The sequence below is a fragment of the Neomonachus schauinslandi genome, chromosome X (assembly GCF_002201575.2).
Source record: "Neomonachus schauinslandi chromosome X, ASM220157v2, whole genome shotgun sequence".
Classification (NCBI taxonomy): domain Eukaryota; kingdom Metazoa; phylum Chordata; class Mammalia; order Carnivora; family Phocidae; genus Neomonachus; species Neomonachus schauinslandi.
In genome coordinates, this window is record NC_058419.1 from 117088006 (window position 1) to 117111950 (window position 23945).

General features: G+C 46.5%; 1 protein-coding gene across 1 annotated transcript; it reads right to left on the bottom strand.

Annotated features, from left to right (window-relative positions):
* Window positions 1-1116: 1116 nt before the first annotated feature.
* TLR8 (toll like receptor 8) lies at window positions 1117-17484 on the bottom strand. Its single transcript, XM_021683956.1, has 2 exons — window positions 17384-17484; window positions 1117-4289 (listed from the first exon to the last, which is right to left on the bottom strand). Exon 2 carries the CDS (start codon window positions 4281-4283, stop codon window positions 1164-1166), a length of 3120 nt encoding a protein of 1039 aa, XP_021539631.1. The 5' UTR covers window positions 4284-4289; window positions 17384-17484; the 3' UTR covers window positions 1117-1163.
* Window positions 17485-23945: the final 6461 nt, after the last annotated feature.

A 23945-nucleotide genomic window follows, 5' to 3' on the forward strand; every position in this document is an offset into this window, starting at 1 on the left:
GGCAGATACTTCAAATGCATCTAATTTGGCGGCATACTTTAAAAAAAATGGTTAGATGGGCGCCTGGGTGGCTCAGTCGGTTAAGCGACTGCCTTTGGCTCAGGTCATGATCCTGGAGTCCCGGGATCGAGTCCCGCATCGGGCTCCCTGCTCGGCAGGGAGTCTGCTCCTCCCTCTGACCCTCCTCCCTCTCATGCTCTCTGTCTCTCATTCTCTCTGTCTCAAATAAATAAATAAAATCTTAAAAAAAAACATAAATAAAATAAAATAAAATAAAAAATAAATAAATGGTTAGGAAATTTAAAAAAACACCTGAAAATATCCCTCTTAAGCCTTTAAATGGCCTCTAAACCTTAGAGGTCAAATATTATAGCCAATATTTATAAAAGTATTTGTAAAAGGAAGACTAATGCAACCACAGCGTAATATAACCCTGTAGCCATGGATAAATCTAAATAGCAACTTGACATCAGAACCATGAGTTATAGTTACAAAAGTTCTTAGATACTGAAAAGAAGGTGTAGCAAGCCAACTGTTAAGCTGGCCGACAATAATCCCTGCCTCCTGGTATTCACAATCTATGACCAAGAGGGCAGGCCAAACGTGGCCATTTTGGTCATGGACTAGTTTCCCTGGACTGAGGTGATGACTCCCACAGAGCTGGCAGGACCTGCGATTTACTTCCAACAAACAGAATATGGCCCAAGTGATGGGATACCACTTCCCTGATTAGATTATCAAAGATGGTGACGTCCACCTTGCTAGCAACCTCTCTCTCGCTGGCTTTGATGAAGCAAGCTGGCACGTGGGAGAGATCCCTGTGGCCAGAAACGGAGAGCAGCCTTTGACCGACAGTGCGGGAGGAACTGATTCCTGCAAACAACCACATGAGTTTGAGCTTGCACGTGGATCCTAAGCCTGGGAGATGCCTGTGGCCCTAACCGACGACACCCAGCCTGCAGCCTTTGAGAGACGCTCTCGCTCAGCGGAAGACTCAGCCAAGCCTCACCTGCACTCCTGACCAGAGACGGTAAGATCACAAGAGTGTGCCACTGTAAGCCACTAAGTTTGGGGGTAATTTGTTACACAGCAATAAATACCTAAGACAGAAGGGTAATTGCTTTGCATTTTTATTATGGTGGTGAACCGTGGCTTAACACCAGTTAGTACTGTTTAATGGAATCAACATACAAATTGTTATACCGGGAATTGTTTTCAGTTAAGACCACATTTTTCAGACTTTGCCAAAACAAGCCTTCCGCCTTGGGGTTGTCCGGCCATTGAAGGATGGAGCTTTTGCAGATCCTCTGCCGCAGCCTCAAATACTGAGAATGCTGTAACACTGGCTCCAGCAGAATAAATATAATCACATCCATATTCTCATCCATGAGCCGCTGCAAGGCCAAGTAGAAAGCTGTTTTAAAGTTCCAGTTCTGGGCATATTCTTTGGTTAAGACGAATATGGTTTTCTTGCTTTGGTTTATGCTCTGCATGAGGTTATCGATGATGGCTAATCCGGGGTCCCAGTCCCTCTCCTCTAAACAGAGGAGCACGTTTTTCCCTTCACTCTCCTCTAGGTGGAAGCGCAGCTCATTTATCACCCAGTCGGTAACAGAGGCATCTTTGGTGTCATAAGACACGTAGGCATCATAGAAAGTTTGGGACGTGGAAAGAGACCTGTAGCCTTTTACCTTAGCTAAACACACATGATAGATAAACCAAACATCCCAGTAAAACCAATGGTGACCCAAGGCAGCCAACATCACAGTGATGGTGATCAAGGATGTGAAGAAACACAGCACTGCCGCGATGGTATCTGAAATACAAGTTGTTAGCTCCAGACTCATGATGCTCTTCCCTTTTTGATCCCCAGGACTAGAGCAGATGATGTCTGTCAACCTAGGGATTGTGACATTCAGATTTTCATCTATCCATCTTCGAAAATCTCCAATGTCACAGGTACAGTCAAAAGGGTTTCTACCTAGTTCCAAAATGCTTAAACTGGTGTTGGTCTTAGTTTGAAGCGTGGATTTGTTGATCATCTTCAGCAGGTTGGAACTCAAATCGAGGTGGATCAGGCTGCTGGCTTCGGAAAGAAAGCTGGAGGGCAGGTGAGAAATCCTGTTTCGATGCAGTAGCAGCGTCCGCAGGGAAGGCGTGAATTTGGAGAGGCTGTTAGTTACAGAGGATAGTCTGTTTCCACTCAAGTCCAGCACCTGGAGATGTGGAAACTGTTGGAGTAATGTCCAGTTAAAGAAATTTAATGCGTTATTATTTATGTATAGTTGGGTGAGACTGTGGGGCAAGTTCAGGAAAGCTTCATTCGGGATGCGCCTAAGGTTATTCAAGGATAAATCGAGCCGTGTCAGATTCCTGAGACTTGTAAAAATTTTCCAGTACTTGTCACCTTCAGCATTCCACAGAATGTCAAGGCGGTTTCCACTGAAAACTAATTCTTCCAGGGACATGCTTTTCAGGTCTTGCTCCGTTAAAGTATAAATGCTGTTGTGGCTCAAGTTTAAAACTTTCAGTTGTGTTAAATTTTGAATAAATCCCAGGCGGTGTGTCACCCCTGCTATTCGGAAGTAGTGTGCATTGTAGCTGAGATCTAGAACTTCTAACTCGGGCAGATCACGGAGAGCGCTGTCATCGTCAAAGTCTAGTCTATTGTTTGTCAGATCCAAATATTTGATATGCGGCACAGCTGAAAATTCAGTCCCATGTAGCACTTGACCGTTGCCATTTGAAGACAGATTTAAGCAGGCAATGTCATGAAAAGCTTCAAATTGCTCTCGCCCAATGAAGAAGATACTGTTCAGGCTTAAATCTAAGGCTTTGCCATAAACTGAACATTGTGGCCTTATTAAAGGATTGGTGTTATGATAAAAATTTGAATGTGGGTCAAACTCAACATCCGCTGAGCGTGGCTTAAGGACATGACTTGGAGAAGAGGAACCACTTAGGTCATTTTGCTGGATATCATTTACCAAGGGTGATATTCTGTTTTCTGACAAGTAAATGATCGTCAGGTTGGAGAAATTTTGGAAAAGTGTAAAATTAATTTGCTTAATGAAGTTGACGCCCAAGTTGATAGTCTTTAGATTTGAGAGACTCATCAGAGGCTGGAAGTCTTCTGCTCTAAGTTCCTGGAACACATAACCTCTTAAGTGCAATGCCTGGAGCAACTTAAGATTAGAGAAGTTTCGGGAAATATTAATATATTTTGGATATTTCGCCTTTACGTAGTTAAAAGATAAGTCAAGTATTTCCAAGGAGGGCAGTTTCGTTAAAAATTCCCCAGAGGCCATTTCGTCAACTAAGTAATTGAATTCCAGATGCAGCACCTTCAGATTATGCATATTCTCAAACCACGTTGCCGGAATCTTCTGGAGGGAAGTGCTAGAGAGGTTCAGGTAGCGAAGTTCCGTCAGGGTTTGAAAAGCAAGAGGATGGATCTGAATTGAAGAGCCTCCTTCACAAGGTGTACAGGGAAATGGGGCGTTGAAACACCTCGGACAGTTCCCGCTTAAATCTAGCACTCTTAAATTTCTCAATCCCTTGAAATCTTCCTGACTGATGATTTTAATCTTGGCGTTGCTAAGATAAAGTTCTCTTAGGGAGTCTGGCAGTTTAGGTGGCACATGGACAAGCTTATTAAAAGACAGTGACAGCACCTTCAAATTCGTAAGACTTGCAAACGTTCCATCTTCTATGTCGAAAGTTTTATTGTCACAATTATTGCCGAAATAGCAGTTCCAGCTCAAGTAGAGCCTTTCCAGATTTGTAAGCCCAGAAGTGTTCTTTTTAGTTACCCAAATTATGTTGTTTTGAATTAGACTAAGTTCCTTCAAAGACCCTGGCAAGCCAGCAGGTATTTGGTATAACTGGTTGTCTTCAAGCAGTAACTGGTTTAGGTTCTGTAGGTTGAGGAACGCCCCATCTGTGATATTCATGCCATTTTTGTTTGTATCAGGATTTTCATTCAGGTGTTGTGGATTGGCATTGTGGTTTAGATTTATTTTAGTAAGATTCTGCAGCCCTTGAAATGATTCATTTGTTATGTGTGTGATGTAATTATCAGACAGGTCTAGTGCTGTCACATACTTGCCCACTGTTTGGGGAACTTCTTGCAGTCGACGGCTGTTGCACTCTGCAATAACAGAGCCATTTTGTCTTCTCTCATCACAAGGATAGCTTCTAGAATAATCTGCTTTGGTGAAGAATTCATAGGAATCAGAGATGAGCAGGAAAAGGCAGGTCAGAAGCAAAAACAGGAGGGTCATGTTTTCCTAAGGAAAATCAAAAGTGGAGGCACGAAGTTAGATTTGCAGTGTTGACTAGGCATTTCACCATGAAATTAACGGTGCTTCACCACACTGTGCATGTGTTTTGAAGTGTGAATTCTCGTACCAATTAAACAAACTGTGTTAAATTAGGTTCGGAACAATTTCATTTAAAAAAAATTTTTTTTTCTTTTTCAAATTTGTATTTACATTCTAGTTAGTTAACATACAGTGCAATATTGGTTTCAGGGGTAGAATTTAGTGATTCATCACTTACATACAACAAATTGTGTTAAATTTGAACCAGTGCCAGGTTCAGAACAATTTTAATTTCTCACCGCATTCAGCTTCAAGGTGCTCAAAGAAGTTGAAGTGAAACTGAGATGATGATGGTGAGAAAGCCCGGGAAGCTTTTGCAGAGGCATTCATCGAGATGCCCCATCACCATAACGGGTCTGATGCTGGCCTATGGCTATGGTTCATGCTAGATCTGTAGCACAGCAAGCTATAGAGTCATAGCTTCGACCTATTAGCAGAACTCTTGATGAAAGTTGGCCCGTCCCAAGGAGAGTTCAGATCCAGCTTTCGTTATGGTATCATCTGAGATCTGCAAGCCAGAGTCACCTCTACCTTATCTATATTGCCATCTCTCTACACAACCGTATCTCTCATTGGCCTTCCCCACAGTTTTTCTCTACCTCTCCGGGGGTACGTATCTGGATCTCTTCTCTCCTGGAGTGACGGGGACACGTTCTGTTGATAATGATAACAAAGTATCAGGTAGTGTGCTAACCATAAACATTTTCTCACCCACGTTAATGCCCGGAGCAACAAAATGAGATAGGTTCTACGTTACCCACATTTTTCGAGGGGAGAAACAAACTCAAGACACTTCAGTGGCTTTCAGAAGGATGATACGTTGTAGAGCTGGATTCCAGTCATTCTGATTCCAACAGTAGCCATGATGCTTTTGACGGCACTCAAAAAACAGATTGTGGAACGGCTACCAGTACTCCTGTGTCCCTTATCATATGAACATTGGCGCTAATAGCTATTCTTTGGCTAATATGGTAAACTTCTGTAGGGAAGACGTGATGTTTTATATTTTCACACAACCTCTGTAACACTCAGTAGAGTGCCTCACTTTGTGCAGCTCTCTCTTAACCAAGGGCTGAATATATTACCTTTGGTAGTTATACGATGCAATAAACAGATTAATGTGATTGGTGTGATAAGTGTTGTGGTCAAAAGAACTCTCAAAATCTTATTTCACTGGGTCTGGAGACCAACCTTCACGAAACTGTATTTTTCACTAGAGCCCAACTCCTGTCCTGCTTGTGAGTTTGGCCAGGTAAGCGCTTCCTTTTTAAGTTCTTCTAAAGCTGAGGGTTAATGAACTAACAGTCACTGTCATACCCTTAGTATGTGGATAGCGATTCTTCTGAGGATCAGTGATCACTGCCAGTTCATAGCAGGCGAGGAAGAGCCAGCTGCTGCAGAGATGAAAAATCGGGCGAAACAGAACTCCCAGGCATTCTCAGTTACTTGCAGTTATTTTCAAATACAGCGCTACCCAGGTGCCGCTGCTTGATGTTTTACTTTTACTAAAAGAAAGCCAGGCTTTACCTGGTTTGGGAGGCAGGATCCCCAGAGGGCCCCTCTAAACCTCGCTGCCTCCTGCTACTGCCGTCACCGTGCTATGTCATGCGGCCAAAGGGAGATTATCTAGATGGGCCTAATTTAATCGTATGTGCCTTTAAAAGCAGAGCGTTTTCTCTGGCTAGCAGCAGAGAGGAGAATCAGAGAGGTTGCAAGCAGGAGAATAATTGCACTCACTCTTGCTGACTTAAAGGTGGAGGGGGCCACTGACAAGGAACGCAGGCAGCCTTTAGAAGCGGAGAACACTGCTCTGCCGACACCTGGCAAGGAAACGCCCCCTCCCCCATGCTACAACCACAGAACTCAAATTGACTGACGACCTGAATGAACTTGGAAATGGATCCTCACTCACAGCCTGGCCAATACATCCGATTTTAGCCTTATGAGATCTAGAGCAGAGAACCCAGGCAAGCCCACCCGGACTCTGACCTACAGAAATTTGAGCTGATAAACGGTATTGTTTGAAGCTTCTAGTAATATTAATTTGACGTGTTAAATTTGAGTTTGTGATCTTGCAGCGGAGAGGTCCAGTAGGCGGTTACATATATGCCCCTTTGGCTCAGAGGAGAGCGCTCATGGAGGGATGAACTTGGGAGTCGTGGCAAGTACAGCCCCAGGTATGAATCAGATCATCCAGGGTAACATATGCCGTAAAGGACACTAGACACTTCAGTTCTATCAACAATGATTTTCTCATCTTTTTTTTTTTTAAGATTTTTTATTTATTTATTTATTTGAGACAGAGAGAATGAGAGAGAGCACATGAGAGGGGGAGGGCCAGAGGGAGAAGCAGACTCCCTGCCGAGCAGGGAGCCCGATGCGGGACTCGATCCCAGGACTCCAGGATCATGACCTGAGCCGAAAGCAGCCGCTCTAACCAACTGAGCCACCCAGGCGCCCTTCTGATAATTTCATGATTTCATTTTCTTACACTAAAATATCTTATCCCACTGGGATTGTTTTGGCATAAAATACGAGGGGCAGACCCACATTTTTTTTTTCTAAATGGAGACCTGCTGGCCCCAACATCATTTACGTATTTATTTATGTATTAATTTTTACTGAAATAGAGTTGACACAAAATGTTACATTAGTTTCAGGCGTACAACACAGTGATTCGACAAGTCCATATGTTATGCTGTGCTCCCCACAAGTGTAGCTCCCGTCTGCCATTATACTGCGCTATTACGGTACCTCTGACCACATTCCCTATGCTGTACCTTTCATCCCCATGACTTATTCATTCCGTAACTGGAAACTGTACCTCCCACTCCCCTTTGCCCATTTTGCTCATTCCCCCACCACCCTCTCCTCTGGCAACCTCTAGTGTGTTCTCTGTATTTATGGGTCTGTTTCTTTTATTTGTTCATTTGTTTTGTTTTTTAGATTCCACGTATAAATGAAATCCTATAGTATTTGTCTTTGACTTATTTCATTTAGCATAATACCCTCTAGGTCCATCGACGTTGTCGCAAATGGCAAGATCCCATTCTTGTATAGCTGTGTGTGTACACTCCATCTTCCTTATCTGTTCATCTATCAATGGACACTTAGGTTCTTTTCTCTACATCCCATCAACATGGTTTTTTTTGGTGTGTGTTTTATTTTAGCCATTGTGGTGGGTATGAGGTGAGCTCTCATGGTGGTTGTGATTAGCATTTCCCTGATGATGAGTGATGTGGAGCATCCTTTCATGTGTCTGTTGGCCATCTGTATGTCTTCTTTGGGAAAATGTCTATTCAGGTCCTCTGTCCATTTTTAATCAGACTATTTTTTTGGTGTTAAGTTCTTTATGTATTTTGGATATCAACCCTTTATCAGACATACCATTGCAAATATCTTCTTCCATTCAGTAGGTTGCTTTTGTTTTGTTGATGTGCAACATCATTTGTTGAATAATTTTTTGCTCACCCAACTTGATATACTCCTTTTATCATATACTAACTTTCCTGTGTATTTAGATCTGTTTCTAGACTCTCTGCTTCATCAATCTGTTCATCATTCACGTGCTGGCAGCACATGTTTTAATAATTACAGTTTGGGGGGATGTTAGTATCTGATAGGGCAAGTCCTGCTCATTGCTCTCCTTTTGTGAATGGATTACTTCTGTTTTACCCTCTAACAGGTCCTTGCTGATATACATTAAGACTACTGATTTCCATATATTAGTTTTATACCAAATCACTATACTAAATTCTCTGGTTATTTAGAATAGTTGTTTCTCCTTGTGATTTTCTTGGGTAAGCAATTAAACCATCTGCAAATAGCGATTACCTTCCTAATATCCTTTATGCAGTCTAATTTATTTTTATTGTCTAACTGCATTGCCTAGTTAATCCAGAACAATGAAAAAATAGAGCAGAAGCCAAAAAAAAAAAAAAAAAGCAGACACTGACCAATGCAGCCACATCCAAATTAAAATTTTGCCTCACAACAAAACATGGCAAACAATGCCAAAAGTGAAACAATAAATTAGGAGAAACTATTTGCAGTCCTTATCACAGATAAGGGAGTAAGAGATTTGACACATAAAGACATTTTATGCATAAGTGAGAAGACAAATAACCCAACAGAAAAATGGACAAAGACATAGTAAAAGACAGCTCACAGGAAAAGGAAACACAAATAGCTTTTTAAATGTAGGAAAAGATACTCAACCTCACTCAAAAACTTATACCAAGATACCTTTTTTTTTTTTAACCAATTCTGTGTAGGTGAGGGCATGGAGAAACAGGTGCTCTCATATTTTGCTGACAGGAATCTAAATTAATGCCACCTTTAAGACAGTAAGAAATTCGTAATATTCATCAAAATTGGAGACATAGGGGCCCTGGGTGGCTCAGTCGGTTAGGCCTCTGCCTTCAGCTCAGGCCATGATCCAGGATCCTGGGATGGAGCCCCGCATCGGGCTCCCTGCTCAGTGGGGAGCCTGCTTCTCCCTCTCCCTCTGCCCCTCCCCCTGTTTGTGCTCTCTCTCTCTCTCTCTCAAATAAATAAAATCTTAAAAAAAAATTGGAGACATAGACTCAGCAATTCCTAGAAGTAGATCCTAAAGATAGACCCTCACATACGCAAATGACTACGCACAAGGATGTTCAATGTAAGGCTGTTGGCAATAGCAAAAGATCAGAAATCATCCAAATGCCTTTGAGTAGTGGTCATACAAGGGAATACCGTGCCACGGTTCAAAAGCTCTATCGCTATGTATTCATTCATGCAGAAATATTTATTAAGCATATACTTTACTTCAGGAATTATTTTCAAGCTGGGACTATAGCAATGAACAAAATAGATTAAAATGCCTGCCCATTTGGAGCTTACCCTACAGGATAGTATGTTAGATGGTGGAAATTACTATGGAGAAAAGTAAAGACAGGGAAGAGGATGGTTATGTAGACTGTCCCTCAGTTGGGATTTGTTTCCTTCACGATGAAGCTGGGGTAACGGGTCTTGGGGAGGAAGAGCACAAAAGTAAAGTGCCTATGTAGCCCCGTCACACCGGGAGCACAGAGTAGCAGGTGACTCTCCTTCGATGTGGCCCGGGAGCACCCGGCTGAGGCAGTGCTTGTCAGGTGCCTGCTCTGAGTTTTTAATTATCCATTAATAAAACATTCAAAATTCATGTTTAAAAAGGCCCCCGAGGAACTGATGGCTGGGGAAGGCCAGATCGGAGACTCTTCCCGTCTCCGGGAAGTCATGATGAACAGCTCTGTTGGTAGGAGAGGCATTTTTCAGTGGTTACTTGGGCAGGTCCAGAGGACAGAGCTGTCCTGTGTGGCCTCCACGTCTCATTTCAGAGGCGAGGGTCTCTCCTACAACAAGGAACAAGTGAGCGGAAAAGCCTCTAGGGGGCACTAGAGACCAGGAGGAGAACTTGTTGACACTCACTGGTTTGGTTTGGTTTTTTTCCCCAGGGTGAAAATGGCCTCCCAGAGAGTCTGAAGCAACTTAAAGTAAATGGCACACCATGGAAGGGATTAGAATATTCTGCAGATTTGTGGGTGAGGAGCTTGAGCTTCCGAAGTCCACCCTTCCAAGAATCCTGAGGTACCAACATGAGTTGCTTCAGTTCCACATAACCTCAATTTGAAGGGAAACACATGGTGGGGCGGAATGAGAAGTGGCGAGCAGGCAGCTAGCCAAGACTTGAGGAGAAAACCCCGACCCGCCAAGCCTCTCTCCATCTGCCTCAGGGCCTCACAGCGGCGAATGGACCCCAAGGGCCCCGTCATCTCCCGAAGTGCGGGGCGGAGGCCGCGCAGAGCAGGCCCTAGTTCACTGGTCCGCCGGGAGCGGAGGGGAGAGGGGGGACCCCCCCACACACAGCCCAGCAGGAGCTGCGCCTCCCCGGCCAGGCCCCCCCTCTTGGCCACCCCCATGCCTCTCGCTACCAAGAGTGGCTCCGAAAGCACTTCCAAGGGACCCAGATCCCCGACGGAGGGAGAAGGGTGCCAGGGAGAATTATGCTCACCAAGGTGTCACCAAAAACCATCGAGCCTGGCTGAAGAGAAGTGGCCACTCGGCACCCCACCCACCCAAATAGGGAAATGGCCACTCTGCAAATCAAATAGAGGGGGAAAGGGGCAATTACGCGAGTAAGACAGAAAGTGCAACTCTGCAAATAACACCGAACCTGAGACAGAGAGGAGAGAGGACACTTACTTCTGCCATCCGCCCCCCACCCCCGGCAGGTCCGGGCTCCCGCCAAAGTGCTCGTCAAGGGCGACATGCCCGCTGAGGAGAGAGACCACCCGCCGCAGACCAGGAACCGGCACCAAGCGGAGGAAGATGGAGAGCGGGCGGACGGGCAGGGGGCGGCAGAGAAGGGCGCAGGCGGCTAAGGCCGAGCAGAGCCAAGTCAGTCACATGGCAGAGATACCCCACTCCGGCACCGCGGCCGGAGACTGGAGCATCGCCCTGGGCAAATGGTCAAGCACGGTAGCAGGGCTGTGGGTGTCACATTTAAGGGGGCACCCCAACACTGTGTCATCAAGACGAATGCTAGTGTAACAACTTCAGATCTCTGATGGGCTAAATATTCAACATGTTAAATAAAGACAGAATCCAAGCCTGCAGTCCTGAGGCACCGCCCCACTCGCCTCACCCTGATCGCGGCTCTGGTTCCAATAAAACTTTATTCACCACAAACAGGCAACTGGCTTGCAGGCTGGAGTTGGCCAGTTTGATTTTTTTTTTAATAGAACATTAAAATATTGTTTATCTTGAGGGGCACCCGGGTGGCTCAGTCCTTAAGCGTCTGCCTTCGGCTCGGGTCATGGTCCCAGGGTCCTGGGATCGAGCCCGGCATCGGGCTCCCTGCTCGGCAGGAAGCCTGCTTCTCCCTCTCCCACTCCCCCTGCTCGTGTTCCCTCTCTCACTGTATCTGTCTGTCAAATAAATAAAAGCTTTAAAAAAATAAAATAAAATATTGTTTATCTTGATTATGGAGCAAATTTTGGGCATCCTCCCTTCCTTAAATTTTGCCCCCAAATGAGTGCCTTAACTCTCCTCACCCTGGCCTCAGCCCTGCACTGCGGAAAGGATCTGCGATCACGTTGGCACGCTCTGAAAAACGACTCACAGCCATTCATCTTGGGCAGAGACTCATCTGTTGGAAAGTTCTGGCCTTGAAACTGAAGCTTCTCATCAGTTATTTGGCGTTCTACCCTTGAATATGAAATAACAGTCAGTACCCATCACCTGAGCAATTCACCTGGCATGTGAGAAAGCATCACAAGCAAAAAGCAAAAAAAAAAAAAAAAAAAAAAAAAAATCAGACACAGCGATTGATAGAATGAGGCGTCTGACACCCAGGACAGTGGTTTATGTTTCTTTTCTTAATGCAGGTCCCATCTTGCACAGATTCTCAGTCCCCTCTCTGCAAGTCTGAAATCCTAAAAAATCTGAGCACCAGAAGACTTTGTTTTTTTATAACTTATTTGGCAGCAAAACCTGACCTGAAAGGACCTAAGGCTGCCATAACCGGTATTTAGCTATTAGCGTGAGCATTCTTGTTTCACGGCAGAAACAGCCGTGTTGCATGACCTGGACCCACTGAAAGTGTTTTGTAATGTATCATGCATGCACCATATCATCTTGCTAAAATATGAATTCTGAACTCTGACGCCACGCTGGCCCACAGGTTTCAGGTAAGGGATTGTGGATCAATACTTAAATCTCCTGGGGGGCCCGCGTGGCGCAGTCAGTTAAGCGTCCAACGCTTGGTTTCGGCTCAGGTCATGATCTCAGGGTCGTGAGTTCGAGCCCCACGTCGGGCTCTGTGCTCAGCACGGAGTCGGCTTGGCCCTCTCCCTCTGCTCCTCCCCCTGCTCGCATGAGTGCCCATGGTCGTGCTCTCACTCTATCTATGTATCTATCTAAAATAAATACATTTTTTAAAATACTTAAATCTCCTTCACTGGGGACCTATTAGCAATTCCTGAATTTTCCTCGGCACATCTGGTAAATCAGAAAATAGAATGTGGTTGTCAACAGGGCCAAGTTACGACTTTCAAGGGCCCAAGAGCACTTTGGCCTTTGTCGGCCTCTTCTTCCATTAAAAAACAATAATAATATATATATATATATATATATATATATATATATATATAATTCTCTTTTACTACCTCATTGGCATATAGACAGACACAATCTGGGCTGGATTATATTATTTTCCTGAGTTTAAAGAAAACGAAACCTTTCCCAAAAGTGTCACGGGCCCTAGGCCCTGTGCCTTCTAAGAAAAGAAGAGCTCTCTAAAGAGGAGCCAGCCCCGGTTGTCCATGGTGTCACCCTGGGGCTCAGATCACAGGAGCAAGGTGAGGAGATAGCTGCAGGCAGAAAGAGAAGTATTAGAACAGGAGTGACCGAGGTGGAGGGCAAGGAGAGTGTTGCGGGTTCAGTTGTAACCCCCCAAAAAGACGTGCTGAACCTCTAACCTCTGTACCTGTGAGTATGACCTGCTTTGGAAGTAGGGTCTTTAGCAATGGAATCGAGTCAAAGTGAGGTCATGCCGCGTGAGGGTGCCCCCTAGTCCAGCGCCTGATGTCCTTAGGAGAAGAGGGAAGTTTGTAAGGAACACGGAGGGCTGCCGGCCACCGCCAAGAGCCAGGAGAAGGGCCTGGAACGTTTCCCTCTGAGCCGCCAAGAAGCAACCGACCCTGCCGATAACCCCCGGCGTTTGGACTTCTGGCCTCCAGAATGGTGAGAGGACACAGTTCTGTTGTTTTGAGCCACCGAGTTTGTGGTGCCTGAAAGAGTGAGGACGGGCAGCGGGGACTGAGAGCAGCCGGTGGGACCCACTGCCCAGACAAGGCCCAGCCGCCCGAAGAAGCCCTTGTCCAGACATGCCAGGGAGCTCCCTGCCTAGAAAGCTCCCTGAGGATGGCTGGGTCTGCATGGCCTGGATCTCTCACTGGGTGTTGCCTGGGAACACCCAGAAAAACTCAGGACCCGTTTCGTTAAAGAAAGCATATGAATCTCACACACACACACGCACACGCACACACACACACACACACAGAAATCTGCTTAACTTCCCCTCCCTGCCAAAGACCGCTGTTGCCAGCTATACAGGAAACGATTTCACAACTGTTTTCCTATTTTCCGTGCATACTCTGTTCTTTGGTTGGGTCCGTGGCGCACGGTAGACGAGCTCTCACTTCGGGCTCTGAAGGACCCAAACAGCCCAACGAGAACAACCCACCCTAGTCCTCCCTCAAATCTTCCTTCTCTGCTTGGACGCCAATGGACACCAAAAACAGTTTTCAAAGACCAGGGCAGTTTGAAGAAGGGTTCAGAAAAGTCTGCCTTGGCTAAGGACACCGTGAGGGGCCACCCCCAGAACCCCGCCCGCGGGGTGAGGGACCATGCTGGGCACAAAGGGAGTACCCCCACTGGGCGATGCTAACCTCAATCCCACACGTTTTCCTACACAATTTCACAATCTTGGGCAAAAACCGTCTGCGGGGCGCTTGGGGGTGGGGGATGGGGGCAGAGCCTGCCTTCCTGAAATAAAACAGCTTTTTATCTTTCCACATCCCCTTCCTAAGCTGCAAACGGCCTTTCTGCAATGATGCCTCCTTCCTTCTCCCTCTTCAAAGGCTTCCTTTGCCTCAGACCATCTCCCGAGCTGCACCCCCCTTTCTCAGGATGGGTCCCCCTGATAACCCCTAACGCTAAAGGGTCAAGAGAACCTATTGATTATAAAACATGATTAATCCTCCCAGTTGAATTACTTAGCTGTTTGGCTATGATGTGGCGTTCAACCAGATCTGAATTTTTGCCAGACTGGATATATTTCTAATTTTCATGGGTTCTGATTCATTTGCAGTTGACTGGTGACCACGGAGACATTACGAAAGTAAATTAATAAAGAAGCGGTTGACAGGATTTGTCACCTTAGAGGAAGCTTAAAATTAATCAATAGATATGTTATCCATCCCAAATCTGATGGATTCACTAACGGCTTTGGAAGAGAAAAGAAACCACTACCACATTAAATGCTCATGTCAATGAAGACATGAATCCTGATTTCCTATACATAGAAATATGACAAATCATGCTATTTGAATTCCCAGAAATACAGTAGGGAGCACTTGGTGAGTGCTTTACCAGGAAGCAAACACTGGGACAAGTGCAAGTCACACATTTCTGTATGTAATCCTCATAAAAATCAATGCAGTGGGTGCTACTCTAAGCCCCCATTTTATAGATGGGGAACCTGAGGCTCAGAGAGGCTAATTTACCCGGGGTCACTCAAATGGTAGGTGACAGAGCTGCAACTGAGCCTAGAGATCCCCGAGGAGTTAGCAAATTGGTAGTTCTAGAAGCAAGCACCTGGTTGGCAATGGTCTGGTTTCGACGATCTGCAGAGACCTCATAGCCACGCCTGGAACGTTCAGGATTCAAATGCCAGGGGTGGATTATCTACCTTGCCTTTCTGCACTGATCCGTCTACCACCAGGCACTTCCAGACGTCTGTAATTCCACAGAACAACTGGAAACCCACTGACTGTAGACATACGCACCCACCAGGAGTGATCTGTAACCTTCTGGAAAGTCAGCACAGCCCGTACTTGCTAATGCTAACCCAGAACCAACGGGTTATTGCATTCAGATTTACTCTGTGTTCATAGCCCCGGAAGAGTCATAAATTGGAGATAAAGAATTTAAAAAACAACAAATCCCTCAGCTCTGCTTAATAACTAGGCTGAAGTCAAGACATTCCACTGGAATGATGATCCCCTCAATGGACTCTGGAGGTGACCCTAAGATGCCCTTACAAATAATCTCCAACTGACTTGCAAAGACTAACCATGAGTAACGTCATCCTCCCCCATGCACATGCCCTGATGTTCCTTAAGTCTAGATTTTCCACGTCACCACCCCCCACCACCCCCCACCGTGCAGTGTTGAGGATTGCTACACGGCAGGATGAGAAGCAGCCCCTGGAGAAGAATGAGTGTCAGCCCCTGCCCTCGCCCTGAACCACAGCCTGGGCTTTTCAGATAAGCACACTCGGAGCCTTTATTTCACTTTCTGAGATCCAAGCAAGGGGCTAATGAGGGAGCTTCGGGTCTTCCTGGGACCTTCTCACCCCCTACGAAAGGACTGTGCTCTTTAAGCCAAGGACCAAAAGAGCTGTTGGGGTGCTGTTCTAAGGCCGTGGCTCCTGGGCTCACCTTGAGAGAGCTCTGAGGTTGAGAAGCTACGAACAGCCAGGCCCAGCCCCCGACATTCTGATTTCATCGGCCAGGGGCCCACGAGGTCCTTGACCTCTCCCTATATCACCAGTGGGAGGGAGGGAGGCAGGGCACCCTTCCAGGCTTAGTTTGATTTTGTTATTCCTCTATTTTCACTTTCTTATAATACAATTATATTGGCTGTGGCTCCCACAGCAGCTTCACGTGCCAAGTAGAAATCGGATAACTTCAACCCCAATTCCACACATGTCAGTGGCCCCGTTGGGCCGTTGCAGTCTGTTTATAAAGCATCATAAAACTCCGGTACAGACTGAATTTCCTTTCAAGATCTCAAACGGGCATCACATGCATTTCAAAACTAACTTCATTCGGCCATCGAAAAGAATGAAATCTTGCCATTTGCAATCATGTGGATGGAGTTAGACAGTATAATGTTAAGCGAAGTAAGTCAGAGAAAGACAAATACCGTATGATCTCACTCATTTGTGAAATTTAAGAAACAAAACACATGAGCAAAGGGGGTGAGGAAAGAGAGCGAGGCAAACCAAGGAACAGACTCTTAACTCTAGAGAACACACTGATGGTGATGGGGGGGGGGCAGGTGATGCGGATGAAGGAATACATTTGTGATGAGCACTGCGTGTTGTACGGAAGTGTTGAATCACTGTATTGTACACCTGAAATTAATATTACAGTCTGTTGACTAGCTGGAAATAAAATTAAAACTTTAAAAAAAAGAAAAAAGAAAGAAAATTCACCTCAAAAACTTAAATATACACTAAATGGCTGTAAAAATAAATAACTCCAAGAACTCTACTAAGCACTGGATGAGCATGGAAACAAGATAAGGTACATTTTGGATGAGATTCTCTTGAAACCAGACTTTTCTTTTTTTCTTTTTTTAAAGATTTTATTTATTTGACAGAGAGAGAGAGACAGCGAGAGAGGGAACACAAGCAGGGGGAGTGGGAGAGGGAGAAGCAGGCTTCCCGCTGAGCAGGGAGCTTGACGCGGGGCTCGATCCCAGGACCCTGGGATCATGACCTGAGCCAAGGGCAGATGCTTAACGACTGAGCCACCCAGGCGCCCCAAAACCAGACTTTTCAACTGCTCTCAAATCTCACCAAATTTTTTAGAAAACATCACTTCTTAAAACTGTAAAGTTTGGTTTTCAATCTGACGGTTCTCAACAGTAACAAAAACGGATCACCTGCTATGTCTAAACACTATAGAATACAATTGTAGAAATGGTAACATGTTCACTTAAAAAATCCCCGAACAAGAAAAGTAGCAAATAATTTTGAACACTAAGCGCCTAGGAGTATATTAATTTCAGGCTTTGCCTAGGCCCTAGCAAGTGACTGGAACATGTGAGATGAGAGTTTGTCCTTTTTTTTGTAGAGTTAGCAAAGGAAAAACACTTCCGCCACTCACTTCACTTCCAACCCTTTGGTTCTAGAAGAGAATATTGTTTCTGGCAGGACCAGAGAGTAATAGTCAGCTCCTAACTTGGAATTTGCTCATTCTCCTGTTCAAATTAGTAAGACCACAGCATTTGATTTTTAACATCTACTACCTGTCACTGAGAGTTGCTTCAATACTTAACCTTTTTATACTTACTGGCCCCATTCAGCCCTTTCTGTGTTCACACCATTTGCCACCAAACCATATTTCGGAGTCAGTCAGAAATCATGTATTTTGTAGGAAAGCTGTGTTAAGAGAATAGAAGTGGCTTACCGGGCTCTCTCGTCGTCCTAATTTCTCATTCGGTCACCTGCAGCACTGGGGAGGGCCACCGTCTGTCAGTAGGCACCCTCAGGAGAAAGAAACTGGCCAACTTCCTGAACTTGGCAGCTTTACCATCAGCAGAACCTAGCACACGGTTTGCAGAAGTTTATGTGGGAAGAAGGGAACTTGTGATTTCTTAAGTGTTGCCAAATCATTTCTTGACTGTGCTTTAAAATTTCAAAACTGAAATTCAGGGGGAGAAAGTTATTTATAAAATGATTTAAATGAATGATACAAATACAACACATATGGGGTTGTGTGTGTGTGTGTGTGTGTGTGTGTGTGAATTTGTGTATATTTGGGTGTATGTGTGTGTGTAGTGGGGGTAGGAGGAGATGGCTGCAGGATCCTCATCAAAATGTTAACATGGGTTTGTTCTGGAGAGCAGGATCAAGGGAAAAGGAGGGAGAGAAACAGGGACATTTTTTCTTAGACTTAGAAAACTTTGGTGTGTTTTTGTAAACTTTACCACACATTTGAAGTCAGTGTAGGATTGCCCAAACTCATCTTTTGTTATATAATGCAGCGAAATAACATTTGCATTGCTCCATCTGTGTTCCACACGTTTCCAAGACAGCACAGAGCAAGGTGGGTGTGGGTCCCCCACGAGGTGTGGTGCAGAGAAGGAGTCTCACCTCCAGTGTCCCCGCAGTTCAGCCAGCACCTAGCCCATGGTAGAAGCTCAATAAACATCCAGTGAATGAGTGAGTGAGTGACTGGATGAGCATGGGCGTTCGTGAGGCAGGAAACGTTAATTTCTTGATTCTGTCAGACAAGTGAACAGGATTTGGGGCTCTCAGAGCCCCTCCAAAGGTCTAACTATGCACAGGGGCCAGCAAACTGCAGCATGTTGGCCAAATCCAGCCCCGGGGTGGGGGGGATGGGGGTGAAGAATAATTTTTACAAATAAACATTTGCAATCAATCTGATGATAAGGAACATTAACCTTAAACTTCAGTTACACAGAAAGTGATCATCCCCCAAAAGAATTCCATTCTTGTCATTATTAGGCCTATGTTACAAAAAAGTGCACTCGGTTATTATATTTTGAATTTTATCAATTAAATAATCGTGCAATGTGTTTTTCTCTTATTATGTAAGTACCTACATCATGTCTTTAATGTGCCTCTTGGCCCACAGAGTCTAAAATATTTACTTTCCCGAAAGCATTGGCTGACCCCTGACCAAGAGAGTCATTTGGAATGGGATAGTATGTGCTTCATCTTGCCTGACACTGGGGACAGGGTGGGGCAGGGGTGATATTTTCGTGTGCGCATGTGCGCGCGCGCGCGCGCACACACACACACATTGTATCATTATTATTCCCCCCTCCCAGGGTTCCCATGACACCAGGGAACACAGACTGTGGCTTCATGGGCTCCCCCGAAGCCTTCATGATAGTGAGCTCAGGGATCTCATCTACCTGCCACCAGTCTCTTGGCTTCCCTTGAACCATTTGCTCCAAAATAAAGTTTGAAAAAGTAAGTAAAGGGGCGCCTGGGTGGCTCAGTTGATTAAGCATCTGCCTTTGGCTCAGGTCATGATCCCAGGGTCCTGAGATCACTTTGTTTCAGGCTCCCTGCTCAGTGGGGAGTCGGCTTCTCCCTCTCCCTCTGCCCCCTCCCCCTCAATTGTGCTCTATCATTCACTCTCTCTCTCAAATAAATCAATAAAAGCTTAAAAAAAAAAGAAGAAGAAGTAAAAATGACTGCCAGTAGTGGGCTGAACTTCAGGCTGGATTGCTGGCCAGCCTTTCTAGAAAAGCCAGACACACATGCCCTGGCTCCCCGGCCACAAAGTGTCAGCCGATCACAGACCAGTCAACTGGGCTCCCGTCAAGCACGGCGCACGGTTGGGTGATACTCACGCCCAGTCTGGTCAGTGCCTGCGCCTGGCAAGCTCGGGAACATGGGCCACTTACTCAAATCAAGTGAACCGTCGCAGGTGTTTCCACCCAACCGGTAACCATGAAAGAGGACAATGACATTGACACCAGGGCAGGACAGTCACTGCAAACCGGAAGCTTAGTCCCATGTGGAAAGTGGCCAGAGGAGCGGGCCCTCTGCCTGAGCCCCAAACCTGGCCCTCAGTGGCCAGGCCCACTTTCCCTGCCTTGCCCTGCGTGGGTCCAAAGTCTCGGCCCCCCCTTCCTTGTTCTTCCCTTTGCCCCCCATGCTGACACAGGTCTTTATTTCAAAATGGAGATGATCTGTCGTTAAGTGCTCCAGTCAGGCAACAGCACGTCCCAGATGAACCTCCCTGAGCCTCAGTTTTCCCATCTCTCAAACGGGGGTAAAAACACCAGATCTTCTTCCTATGGTGGCTTTGAGGATTAAGCCAGGCTCGTGGAACCCTTAGGACAGTACCTGGCACAGAGTAAACCCTCCCCAAGTACAGTCAGTGTCATCACTACTCCTTCGTCCTGGGCTTCTCGCTCCCCTGGGCTGTTGCCCACAGCGGGCCAAGGGAGCCACGGTCGGGGTGCTGGCCGCGCCCCTCTCCCTCTGGCGTCAGTGGGCACCTGAGCAGTCCCAGGGCAGCGGATGGCTTCTGCACATCCAGGCCACAGCGAAGTGCCACACAGGGAAATCCCGTGGAGCCCTGGAGAAGGCTCAAGACCTAGGACAGCACCAGGTACCTGCCATCAGTTGTGTGTCCGAAAAAAATCAACATGGCTACAGTGGGAGGAGTCATGGAAAAGAACCCTTGAAAAGCAGTGGATTTGGATGAAGACATGCACAAGAGGATTCCTCTACACAAAGGCCGATCTGATGTGAGTCCATCCTGGCTTGAAATTGAGGTGCAGAGCTCCTGAGGGCACGGCTGCCATGGGCCAACGTCTGGGAGCCCCACTGCAGCTTCTCAGGGCGCCTCCAGGCCCGCGGCCCCTCCCTGGTCAGCGCACACACCGGTAACGTGGGCCGCACGTAGCAGCTACTGTCCATCTCATGGCCCTCCCGCACCTGTTCCCACAATTCCATAGCTTTTCCCCTACTCCCCCTCCCTCCCTCACTCCCGAGTCCCTTAACCCACCCTCCAGAGCACTCTGTTAGCACTCAGACTTACACCTGCTCCATTATGCTCCTTCCCAACCAGTTCTTCTCCATTTGTACTATTATTTCTCATTTCAAACAAAAGCTTAAAGTGTTAGTCTATACAATACCTCAATACCCATCAGAAAATGGCAGCACTCTGGATGAAAAAGTTAGCTAAAGGCACTCTTCCTATGGCCTATATAGCCCCAGATCAGGGCACAGAGCTAGGTATGAAGAGGGAGGGCTGGATTACAGCCTCACTTGCTCATATGGCCAACTACTCTTGAGCAGTGGACAACCTGCGCAACTGTACATGGTGGCTCACCTAAACCAAATTGAAGCCTATTTCAGCATCATAAATAGAACTGTCTCCTTTCAACAGCACATCTGACCGCACAAGCAGGGCCAAGGCAAGGTCTTGCAATCCTCCACAAATTCCCTTCTTGAGGCAGTCCCAGGTTGCAGACCAGTTATCTGAAAATCTGGGTCTTTCCATCCATTGCAACGCATTCCTGTGTTTCCTGAAGCCAGTGTCTCAAATAATGGGCCAAAACACCACAAAAAGCCATCGCCCTTGAGAGCTGGAAGGGCCACCTTATTTCAGGGCTGTGGAAACTGAAAGCAAAGGTCAGGAGGGCAGTAGCGGTAGAAAGGAGTATGGGAACCCACCACCCCACTTCTGCTCTGTGTGCTTTCAACTTCTCCCTTCACGAATGCCCTAAGTGAAAAGCCAGACAGGATCAAGCCTCCCATCCACGTTTTGAGAAGAGGATGAGGGTGAGTTTTCTGGCTCCCACCAACTCTGTGTTCTTACTCCCTACCTCTTCTGCTAACAGCTCATCATCATCATAAAATTTCTCTCTCCGGTGACGCACTGCGTGTGTGCTGACGTCCCTTCTGCCTGTTCCTGGTCCACCAAAGCCAATTCAGGTGTTGACAGGGGTTCCCAGGCCAAAAGGGATTAGGGAGACAGAAAGGCCTCATAAGACATTTCCCAGTGAGAGTCCTCCCCCCACCCCCCGACCTCCCTCCGGTGGGAAGGGGGCTCTGAGGCGGTCACTGCTTCAGGGAAGGGTCGGCGCCACAGGACCCGAGAAAAGAGCAGTTGCAAAAGTTGCAGTTGAGTTCTAGATGTTTGAAATATATGAAACCACACATAAAACGGCATTTCCTTTCCCTGGACCAGGTTTAATTTATCCAGCCTGAGGAGGAGGGGATGGTCAGAGAGGAGCCTGACAGGGAGAGAGAGACATGCCAGCTGGGTCTCAGACAAGGGCCTGGCCTGTGCTAAGTTCAAGAGGAAACTCAGAAGCCGCAGATAAGTTTTGGGAATGAGGAGCAGGGGAAGCAGTGTCTGGAACTTTCCTCACTACCTGAGAGCGGTGGGGAGGACGGAGGCAAAGGAGGCCTGACACGGCTGTGCCCTGGTTTGCTCTAAACCCCACAGCATCGTGGAGGGAAAGGCTTCCGAGAGGGGAGTGAAAGCTGGCGTGACACAGTGGGAGGCTTTCAAGGTCAGGTGGTGGGGACAGAGCGAAGGAGGGGCCACAGTTGAAGGAGTTGGGTGATGAAGCGAGACCATCCTGTGTGATTGTTCCATTGAGCCTGCAGTCACATGGAAAGGTGTTTATAGCTTGTAAAGCTTTAAGCCTTAGCCATCCTTATCCATGACTAAAGAGGGGGGTGGCGAGGGGGTGAGGGGGTTTTTTAGAAAGTTAAGATATAAAGGGGCTCGGTCAAAAATAGAGCTTATGGCCAGGGGCGGGGGGGAGGGGTGGGGGGAGCAGGACAGAAAGAACCACGCGGCAATGGGTTGGTTGGAGACATCAGTGGGAACCCATATTTAGCTTAATAGATACTGATGGACAAAGGGAAAAAGAATTTTGTTGCTAACAGGTATCCCTGGTATGATGTGTCAAGAATGGCACTTCAGGGGCGCCTGGGTGGCTCAGTCGTTAAGTGTCTGCCTTCGGCTCAGGTCATGATCTCAGGGTGCTGGGATCGAGCCCTGCATTGGGCTCCCTGCTCCGTGGGAAGCCTGCTTCTCCCTCTCCCACTCCCCCTGCTTGTGTTCCCTCTCTCGCTGTGTGTCTCTCTCTCTGTCAAATAAATAAATAAAAATCTTTAAAAAAAAAAAGAATGGCACTTCACCTCTGTGGTTCTTCCTCCTCAAAACCCATAACCCCGGTCTCATCATGAGAAAAACATCGGAAAAACCCAAATTGTGGGGTACTCTACAAAATCCCTGACCAGTAATCTTCAAAACTGTCAAGGTCATCAAAAACAAGGAAAATCTGAGTGACTGTCACAGCTCACAGGAGCCTAAGGAGATGTGCTGACTACATGGAATAAGGTATTCTGAGCGTTAGGGGAAAACTCATGAAACCCAAAGAAAGTATGGGGTTTAACTAATAATAACGTATCAACAAATGTAGCATAGTAATAGAAGATACTAACAACAGGGGCAACTGGGTGCCGGCTCTAAGGAACTCTCTGTATTCTCTTTGCAACTGTTTTGTAAATCCACAACCAGTCTAAAATAAGAGATTCGTTTAAACACTAAAAAGAAAAATGACTATATAAACTGAGCTAGGTTAAGATTCTCTGTATATGCATATGGGTGTAAAGATATATAAAATCAAAGGTGAATGTTCCCACTTGAAACAATGCAAGAAGACAAACAGCTTTTTCCAAAGAAAAGCAGAGGCAGAAGGTGTGGACATTCGTGATGTGTTGTTTCCCCTCCAAAGATACTTGATGTGACTTTGTAATTTAGAAAGAAAAAAAAATTAGGACAAACCCAAATGTTGATCAATAGGAGGCATCAGTAAGTAAAATGTTACATCCGCACAAAGAGTACTACGGGGGGGTGGGAAGCAGAGGGCAGATCCACAGATCCAAAACAGAGGGCTGGGTGGATAAACAAGACCGTTCCAACTCCCCAAGGGCAGCCCCCTTCCGACCCAGTCCTCCGTCTCCCCTCCCAAGTGCCATGCACAGTGCCCCCATGTCACCCCTCCATCCAAACTTGGCTCCCTTCTGGGACTCCTCCAAGACTCAGTTTGGACTCCATCAACTCCAAGTGGCCTCGTCTAAACTGCACCCCCCACCCCAGCCGGCGGGGCCTCATGCTCTGCACTCCCAAAGGGCCAAGCCATCCTCTGTTGCCCTTTTTCCAAAGTCTCAGCATACGTTCACTGATTAGTGAGTGTCCCTGAGGACAGGGACTTCATCACTGTATCCTCATGCACCCAGCCCAGGGGCTGTAGCATAGTGGCAAGCTCAGTCGATGTTTCTGGAATGAAGGGAGGGAGAGTCGGAGAAGAAAGGAAGGGCTCCCCAAGCCGTAGCTGAGCCTCAGTAGATTGGCCCTTCCGAACTTGCTCACCTCTCCCAGGAACCCCTGATGGAGGGGCTGTGGTTGTGCTCAGTTTTTATAGGAGGGAACTAAAGCACAAAGAGGTTGAAAAAGTCAG